The sequence below is a fragment of the Emiliania huxleyi genome (assembly GCF_000372725.1).
Source record: "Emiliania huxleyi CCMP1516 unplaced genomic scaffold EMIHUscaffold_920, whole genome shotgun sequence".
NCBI classification, from domain to species: Eukaryota; Haptophyta; order Isochrysidales; family Noelaerhabdaceae; genus Emiliania; species Emiliania huxleyi.
In genome coordinates, this window is record NW_005195148.1 from 1 (window position 1) to 8,924 (window position 8,924).

Below are 8,924 nucleotides of genomic sequence, written 5' to 3' on the forward strand. Positions count from 1 at the left end.
CGCGCTGCGCGGAGTGCCGTCTGCCCACAGGTCGCCTGTTCACAGCTAGAGGTGTGAAGAGTGCCGTCTGCCCACAAGTCATGCCCCCCACCGCCGGGAGCGCGGCCTCCGCCTCCTCCTCCCGCGTGGCCGTCTCTCTCCCCAGGGCGGCGCCCCTCCCCGCCACGGTAGCCCCCGGGGCTGCCGCGGCTTTTGCTCATCATGCGAGCAGCGTTCTCGCCCCCGTAGTAGTCGTCGTTGCTGCTGCTGGTGCTGCGGCTGTTGTTGTTGCGGCCGAATCGCTCATTGGCCGCCCGCACCGCCGCCTCGTCGCGGTCGTAGGACCGGCCGCTGGGCAGGGGAGGGGGAGAGGGGAGGGGGCGGGAGGGGAGGGGGGGCGGGAGGGGAGTGGGGAGGGGCAGTGGGGTAGAGAGCGGGGCGGCGAAGGCGGGGCGGTGGGGGGCGAGGGAAGGACCGGGGGGGGGGGGGGTCGGGCTGGCCATGCCTGCTCGGGTAGGCGGTCCTGCCGACCTACGGGAAGGTCCAGAGCCGCTTCAGAGCCGCTTCAAAAACGGCTCGGCGAGGCTTGCCCCTGGGGCCACCTGCCCAGCCGGGTCCGGCCGGGGCGCCCTCCCGTCCGAGCCGAAACCCTGCATGCGGCCCGACGAGTACGAGCCTACGGCCCTCGGACAGAGGCGTCGAGAGGGGCCTCGCCCACCCGCACCCCTCCCGCGGAGAAAGGGCGGACCCGACTCGATCTTCGGCTCGCGCGGCGGCCGAGGTGCGTCCCCAGAGCCAAAGCCCTGCATGCGACCCGACCCTCCGTACTGGGACGGCTCGGGCGGCCGGGCGCGGCCCTGCCCCTCGCGCGGCTTCGTCGGGCCTGGGACGGCGTAGCCTCGGCTCGAGGCGACGCGCGCCTGCGGACAGGTCAGAACGACCTCGAGAACGACTTAGGGAGCGACCCGGAGAGCAGTCCAGACAGGGCTCCGGAGGAAGGCTGGGAGGAAGGCTGGGAGGAAGGCTGGGAAGGCTGGGAGGAGGCTGGTACGAGGAGGGGGCGGGGAGGGGCGGCGCGCGCGTTGAGCTCCTCACGCCGCACCCGCTCCTCCTCCTCGCGCTGCCGCTGCCTCCACTCCTCCTCCTCCCTCCTCGCGCGCGGGTCCGGCCGCTGGTACGGGTCGCCGCGGCCGTGGCTCGCGCCGTAGTCGCGCCTGCCTGCGTAGCCTCGCTCCCGCTCCGGCTCCGCCGGCTCGGGGCGGTGGGTCGCCCCGTTGCTGCCGAAGCCCTGCATCCGGCCGGTCGAGTAGGCGCCCGACTCGAGCCGCGGAGGTCCGCCTGTCGGAAGAGCGGGCGCCACGCTGGCGGAGGCGCGAGCGGTGCGCGGCGGGAGAGGCGGGAGCAGACGAGCAGGGCTCGCGTGCTGCAAGGGGTGGCAAGTGGCGAGCTGCGCCGTGCAAGAGATGCGCCAGGGCGGAGCGGGCAGGGGAGCAGGCACCGAACTGCTCCTTTCCTCCAGCGTGCATTCCAGTGGAGGTGCTGGAGCCGCCGTACTTGTCCTGGAGGTTGCCAATGGCGTCGGCGGCTATCTCGTCCGCCACAGCGATAGCGCGGCGAACGGCCTGCATATCGCAACACGGAGCACGGAGCCAGCGCAGCGCACTGAGCGACAAGCAGCGTGCGCTTCGGCGCGCCGAACCGCAACCCGAGATTTTTTTTTCGCGTCTCGAGAGAACAGGTAGGACAAGGAGATAAGAATTCAACAACGAAGAGTCTCGATAAGAATTTTACAAACAAACTCCCTCGCACGACACTGGGCACGGGACTGGCGCGCACTGGCACTAACACAGGTACACCACGGGAGCCGCCTAAGCGACTCCCGCGAGGACGGCGAGGCACTTAGCTCCGTGCACTCGACCGCCCTTTTTAGATGTACTTAGCGTAGAGCTCTACAAGAAAACACTGGGGCGGGACTGGCGCGTACAGACAGCAGCTGTAAGTAGCATGCGTTCCAGTGCGCAGTGGCGAGAATTTATGGTCGGCATCAAAATCAGTGGTCTCACCGGCGGGCCCTCCTACTGCCAACCGGGAGGTGCGGGGCACGCCAGCCTCTCTTCTACGCCTCTCTCGTGCCTCGCGGCGCCTCTGCTTCAAGGAGGGAAGATACGGCTCTCGCAGCCCATCATACGCCGTGGCACAGCGGGGAGCTCAGCGGGCTGTACAAGATATTGTTCCCTATCTTCGCATGCTCGTCATTGGTGATCGATAGGCTAGGGAGATCAACGCTGATCGATCAACGTCAGCCGAGACGCCCGAGTGAGTGGCTCACTAACTATACGGCTTTTAGCGTGTGGTATTACAAAATAGACTCACCATGGTCACAAGTCTTTAGTAAAACGCCAGCACTCGACACGACGAAGGTGTATTGGGCTCGAAGGCGCGGTGAACACAACCGCCTCGAGCGTACCGCTCAAACACGAGCCGAGGGTGGAGGGGGGGGGGGGCGGCGGCGAAAAGGCGGGAGAGCTGGGCGGTCCAGTGCGCTCTGCTGCTGGGGGGGTCAGACCCCCCCCCCTAGCAGCAGGGATGAGCTTAGTTGTGCAGGGGGGGTACCGAGCAGTGTGCGGCCGCTCAAACACGGGTCTCCCCGAGGGTTAGTCCGCGCTTTGGGTTTCCCCTAGCGGCGGAGCGCCCCCTCTACTCGGAGCTAAGAAACACTCTCAGCGTCGCGTAGAAATTTTTCCTCGGGGTTTGTGGTAAAATTCTTTTTGAGCTAGCCTTCGATGTTATGAAACAAACGCAAGGCGGACACACACACATGCGACATGGCACATCACTGCTCTCGGGCCCACGACCCAACCACTCCGGCTCCCGACCGCGCGGCGAGCAAGAGGAAGAGCAGGCGCGTGAGCCCAAATTTTACTATAGAAATCATTTCCCCTCGCGTTACACAATCTTGATTTTGGTGCGCCCAGGGACCTGCCACATGCATACATGTACATGTGCAACAACAACATGTACATGTACATGTTGTTGTTGTGCATGTGCATGTGATCGTCCACTCGGCGGGGTCGCAGCTGCCTCGCGTCCTGGGGAGGTACAAAAGTGTCGCCGCCGGAGACGACTCGACGCCGCGCTGAGATCGGAGATCAAGCTCTGACAGGTCGCACGTCGCTCCTTTGACGCGCCGACGGTGACTCGCCCGTGCAGAGCGCATCAGGAGACGGTCTCGACGCGCTCGGTACGACGCCTGCGACCCGTCTCGGGTCAGGTGGCACGACGCTCATCGCGCCTGCCAGCTGACACTTTGCGGCACCATCATCGGACGATGTCGACGAGTTGGGTCGTTGCCAGATCGCAGATGATCTCTCATTACTCATACCACTTACCTAGGATATCAAATATCATCGAATCGGGGAACCCCCGGAAACGGCAAACGCATATATATGTCTGATAATATGTGATATGAGCAAGACGTCCAAAATAGGATTGTAGACTGCTTTGGAACAGCTCGCGTGTCGCGACAACCGACAACTCCTAACAGTACATGCACGCACTACCCCACGCCAGCCCCACGCGCAGCTCGACCGAGCGAGGCTACCGTCTACCGTGGTGTACCCACATCTGGGGCCAGCTAGTGGCCCCGGGGGGGAGAGGAGGAGACCCGCCCGCTCGCGGCGGCACCGTACGCTGCGTCCCTCCACCTCCCACCCCCTCGCGGCTGGCTGCGGCAGCCCGAGCGAGCGTCCGCCCGCCGCACTCCTCCCCGTCAGTCGAGCCCCTCCGGGCAAGTAAAGAGGCAAGCGACCGCCGCCTCTCTCCCGGCGGCCCCTCTCCCGGCCCCCCCGGCCGCAAGCTCCTGCAGGGCTGTGGCGGCGGCGGCGGCGGACGGGGTGGAGGCGGCCGGGGCGGCGGCCCTGCCGACCAGGACCACGGCGGCGGCGGAGCGGGGGGAGGCGCGTGGGGCGGCGGGGCGGGCGGCGGCGGAGGCGGCGGGCCGGGACGGGGGAGAACGGGGCGAGGAGCGGGCGACGGGGGAGCGAGCGACGGGGGAGCGAGCGACGGGGGAGCGGGGAGCGGCGGCGGTGGAATGCGGCGCAGCTGCTGCGGCTGCCGCTTGCGCCGCCGCCGCGCGCGCCTTTTCCCGCCCCTCCCGCCTCCGTCCGTCGACCCAGCCGCCGCTGCCGGCGGGTGCGGGGCGGGCGGGGGCGGGGAGGGAGGCGGGCAGGGAAGGAGGCCGGGAGGAGGGCTGCGACGTTGCGGCGCTCCTCCGCTGCTGCTGCTCCGCGTCGGCGCGTCCTACTCACAGCGCCGCCGGGTGTCAAGAGCTAACCCTAACCCTAACCCTAACCCTAACCCTAACCCTAACCCTAACCCCAACCCTAGGTGGCAAGAGCCGCACTCCACTCTCCCCCCCTCGCCAGGGACAGCGAGCCTTGCGGCGTGCGTGCGTACGCCAGCGCGGCCTCCTCGGGGGAGTCGAAAAGGCCTAAGCGAGAGAGCGGCGAGGGTGCGTCGTGTGCGGGTCTCGTTCGGAGGAAGCTGCAGCGATGCCGATGGTCTGCTGCCGTCCTGCGGCGCGGACTTGCAGCTGGCACTTGCTCTTCCGCTGGTCGACGGTCACGTTCTTGTACCTTCGAGCAGGGTGGCGAGGGGCTCACCAGGCCGGCACTCGAGCGATCAGGGCCAAAAGTGTCTACGGCGGAGTCCGCGCCCCGTCGCGTTTGCGCTCAGTACCAGAGTCAGCCCCTCCCTCTCCGCCTGCTGCACCGCCTCGATCGCCGCCGCCGTCCGCGGCACCGGCGCTGGCCTCCGGAGCCGCTCGGCGTCGGCTCTCCCCTCGGGCGTCCGAGCGTAGGCGAGCGCTGCCTCCTCGGCGGTCCCGAAGAGCCCGCACGAGAGCCGCTTGCCCTTTTTCTGCATTTGCAGCTTGTACTTCCTTACGCCGCTCTGCTCCACGTTGTGCGTCACGTTCTTGTAGCCGGTGGTCGAGTCCTTGCGGTCGGCGGGGATGAGGAGAAGACCCTCCCTCTCCGCCGCACGCACCGCGTGCGCCGCCGCGTCGGCGCCGGTCGGCCTCTGCTGCGCAGCTGCGTCCGCCTTGCCCTCGGCGGTGCGAGCGTACACGACGGCGGCCTCGCGGGCCGTCTTGAAGGCGCCGAGGTGTTTGCGCTTGCCGCCGACCTGAACGCGGAGCTCGTAGCGCCTCGACTGGAGGTCATACGTCACATTCTTGAAGCCGCTCTTGTTGTCCGCCGTCACGAGAACGAGGGAGTCGTCAGACATCGACGTGTCGGCGCCCCGCGAGCGCTTCATGCAGGCGAACGAGAATGCAGACGAACGAGAACCGGATTGTGCGGCCGGGCTAAAAGAATCTAAAAAAACCTTTGTTTTGGCGTGCCCGTTTTATTTATTTATTTAGCAGACAGGCTCGACACAGGATCGAAGCGGTGAGCTGCCAAAGGATAACTCGTAAGCTGTGTGCCGCTCCGAGTCTGGTCGTGGTCGAGACCGAGGTGTCGAACTGAGAGGCACTACTGGAGGCTGCCTCCGGCCACCGCTCGACTACCCACGCACATGGCCGGTCCTGTGGCTTGCCTGGGCTTGCTCAGAAGCCTCAATTCGCGCACACCTTTGCTCTCTGGCTCCCGCGAGTGCGTTTAGGCCACTCAAGCAGGCGACGCCGAGCACCCGCAACGCATCTCGCTGGGGCGCCACCTATCGACCCGACTGATTGGCAGCATCAAAGCCGACCCCATGACGGTCCTTCAACCCCATGAGACAGGCAGTTTCGCCCTGATCTCGGTCCAAGACGGCCAACGCCGTGTCCGGCACCTGCTGGCTGCTTCACGGGGATGCCCCCCCCGGACACATGCTGCAGCCGCGAGTGGATGTATTGGTCGTTTGTGGGTCCCACAAGACTACTCTAGTAGGGGCCGGGCGCTGGAGCGTCGGCGGTACACCTGTGCAGATGTTGCACGGGTGAAATGGCTCCTCGTACATACAGGGTAGGAGGCAGGTGGTGGGTTTGAGTGTCGTGAGTGCTTGCAGCCGCGAGTACAGCACCGTTTGTGACTCCCATGGATGCAGTTGGGTGGGGCACGGTGCTGGGGGGCTGTCCGGTGCGCCACAACAGCCTCCCTGGCTGACCCCCATCCAGTTCGACACCCTCCATCCCCTGACCGTGGAACCCCAGCTTCAACCGGTTGTCGCGGGGCGGGTTACCGGAATGGTGGCACTGAGGCCCGAGGGGTGCGGGAGGCGCACGGCGGGGGCCGGCCTCGGGGTGAGGGTGAGGTCGGCCGCCGCCACCGGGGGTCGCCGCGCCGTAGAGCGGCCCGCCGGTCTCCCTGCCGGCGGTGCGCGCGGCCGCGCTCGAAGGCGCTGATTGCTCGGCCGCGCGGGGCCAGGTGACTCGCCCGCTGGAAGGGTGGTGCACGGGGTTTGCGGCGGGGTCCCCAACGTCCCCGGGGCGGCCCCGCTGGCGGGCCGCCGCCGCCGCCAGGGCGGCGCCGACGCCGAAACGCCTCGCGTTAGCCCGTTGCGCCACGCGCTCCATGATCTCCGCGCGGATGGCGCCACGGAGCCGCATCAGGGGGGCGAGGGCGCGTTCGCTCCCGCAGAGGTCCTCCTCATATTTCGGGATCGGCTCGGTGAGGTCGAGGCCGGCGCAGAACTCGTACCAGACGAGCATCAGGGCGAGGTGCTCGCAGTACTCCGGCCTGCGCACCCTCCAGCAGGTGTGTCCCACCTTGGCGAGCAGGGACCTGCGCGAGGTGATGAGGTCCATCGCGCGCCGAAGGACAAAGTCCACTGTCGTATCCGTGGCCGTTGCGGCTCGCGTGCCGCCCCCCTGGTCCCGCTCGCACACCTCGCGGAGGCCCGAGATCATGGTCAGCACGTGGGTTTCGCAGTGGTTCACCGCCTCCTTGGCGGCGAGGCGCGCCACGCGTGCTCGCGTGGTCGCGAGGACGAGGTTGCGCAGCACAGAGAGCTTTTGCACATCCCAGCCCTCTCCCACTTCGTCGAAGGGACGCCAGAGGCGTACGTCGTGGGGGTGGCCCGGGAGCGGGAGCAGCGAGCGCGCCGCCTGCCCGCGCTGCGCGAACGTGTGGCGCCTGTGGTCCTTGAGGGGCTCGAGGCCCCGCCCCATTTCCGGCGCGATGGGGTTCCCCCCACGCCTTTCTGGGTCGAACACCCAGGGCGCTACCTCGAGGACCTGGTCGCCGCGCATTATGTCCAGGCCGGCGTCGACCTCGGTGACGAACATCCGCCCGTCAAGCGAGAAGTGCAGCGCGCCGTGCTCGCCGGCCCAGACGGTGATCACGCGCATCCCGTACGGGAGAGGCACCGGGCTGTAGTGCTGCAGCCCCGCGTGCATCCGCAACTCCGCCACCGCGACGGGCCCCCGCGGGCCGGGCTGGAAGAGGTTCGGTGGCGTGGTCGGCGAGGGCATCGCCGGCTCGAGGTAGTCGGCGGCCCTTGCGGAGCCCTCGCTTGCAGCCAGGGTGGCGAGCGGGGTTGGGCCGGCGTCGCCGTACCTCCGCGGGATCCCCCACCGGCTGTCCCAGAACTCGCCCGCCGGCATCAGCTCCGGGAGGGGGCTGCGGTGGGCGTGGGTGAGCTCTCGAAGGGGGCTGCCCTCGCTGCCGCACGCGTACGCGCCTTCGGCAGCGCATTCGTACATGCGTTTGAGCTTGACGTCCGTGACGATGTTGGCCCGGTGCAACTCGCCGCCGTGCCATAGGATGGCGTGATGCTCACCCAACGCTACATCCTTCACGTGAGTGTAGGAAAAGTCGTTGCCAAAGATGCGAATTTGGTCGTCTCCCTCCGCCACGAGGCCGACATGCTCATAGCGCAATCGCGTCGTTCGCCCACTCTCCAGGTGAGTCGCTGCGATGGCGATTCGCATGCGCAGCGTGCCCACGACTCTCCGCGAGCCGACGCCCGAGAGCGTGATTCCGGTGCTCGACCGGTCGATCACCGCGGCGCCCGCCTTGCACATGCGATCTGCGGTAGCCTCGTCGACGACCGTGACTCCGGCACCAGTGTCGAGAAGCGAGCCCTCCAGTCGGTGGTGCTCGCCCATTCGGTCCTGGTACGTGAGATCCTCGAACACAGCGGGTATGCTCGGGACCCGTTTCGAGCCGTGCAGCGGCCCCTCGACGCGTCGAGAACCTCGAGAAGAAGATCTGTCGGCCTCGCTCTCATTCTCCCGTCATGCGCGGCCTTTGCCTTCTCCTTGCTGCTACCGCGCCCACCGCCGCGCTCGTCGTGCCTCTCGCCGGCTCTCGCACTCCCGCCGTCTCGCATCGCGTGCCGACCCAGGCTGTTTGCAGCGAGACGCGTAAAGGGATCTTCCGCGACGGCGCGCCCGAGTGCTGCTGAGTCTCCTCGAGCCTGGAGGCGATCTTCCTCTACGGCTACTTTGGGAAGGAGTGCTTCCAGAAACTTGCTCAGTTCGCGGTGCCGCTCGCGATTCTGCTCATCGCCAAAAATTTGGAGGTGGGCGTGAGCTAATCGCTCCTGGCCACTCGACCCTTCGCGGGTGGATGCTTGCGCAGTATGACGGCGGCAGAACTAAGCCTTCGGGTGGTCTGCGCGCCTGAGGCCAAGCGCAAAGCCCACTCCCTCCTTTTTCCCGCGTGTTCGACGAGAGTCGACGGAGAGGCTCTGACCTCAGCCGTGAGCCTCAGGACTCTGTGTACCGTGAGACCCCTGACAAGTCCTCTGACCTCTCCTGACCTCTCGCGCGCAGTTGAGCTACTATCTTTGTGTTCTCTCTTACTTACCCTCGTGTGCCTTAGGGCTAGTTCCATTTCACTGTGGCACAGCTCGCGTTACAAAACCTTGATTTGACCATTTGCGCCATTTTGTCCCTCTCGGTGCCTTTCCAGAGGCAGCTGCGACCCCGCTGAGTGGACGGGGGCACACGGCAGGTG

The 8,924-nt window shown here is 67.0% G+C and overlaps 3 protein-coding genes across 3 annotated transcripts; 1 reads left to right on the forward strand and 2 right to left on the reverse strand.

Moving 5' to 3' along the window:
• Positions 1-166: 166 nt before the first annotated feature.
• EMIHUDRAFT_121549 (hypothetical protein) lies at positions 167-1,607 on the reverse strand (the record flags this gene model as incomplete). The annotated part of the gene is made up of 6 exons (XM_005757176.1): positions 167-330; positions 455-510; positions 582-655; positions 704-899; positions 1,082-1,317; positions 1,478-1,607. Coding segments are annotated over 6 exons (856 nt in total), but the record flags the coding sequence as incomplete, so codon positions are not given.
• A 2,861-nt stretch (positions 1,608-4,468) lies between these two features.
• On the reverse strand, positions 4,469-5,265 carry EMIHUDRAFT_250415 (hypothetical protein; the record flags this gene model as incomplete). Its single annotated transcript, XM_005757177.1, has 2 exons — positions 4,469-4,606; positions 4,717-5,265. The coding sequence occupies 2 exons, from the start codon at positions 5,263-5,265 to the stop codon at positions 4,469-4,471; spliced, it is 687 nt and encodes a 228-aa protein (XP_005757234.1).
• A 2,937-nt stretch (positions 5,266-8,202) lies between these two features.
• EMIHUDRAFT_250417 (hypothetical protein) lies at positions 8,203-8,726 on the forward strand (the record flags this gene model as incomplete). The annotated part of the gene is made up of 3 exons (XM_005757178.1): positions 8,203-8,313; positions 8,389-8,487; positions 8,679-8,726. 3 exons carry the CDS (start codon positions 8,203-8,205, stop codon positions 8,724-8,726), a joined length of 258 nt encoding a protein of 85 aa, XP_005757235.1.
• Positions 8,727-8,924: the final 198 nt, after the last annotated feature.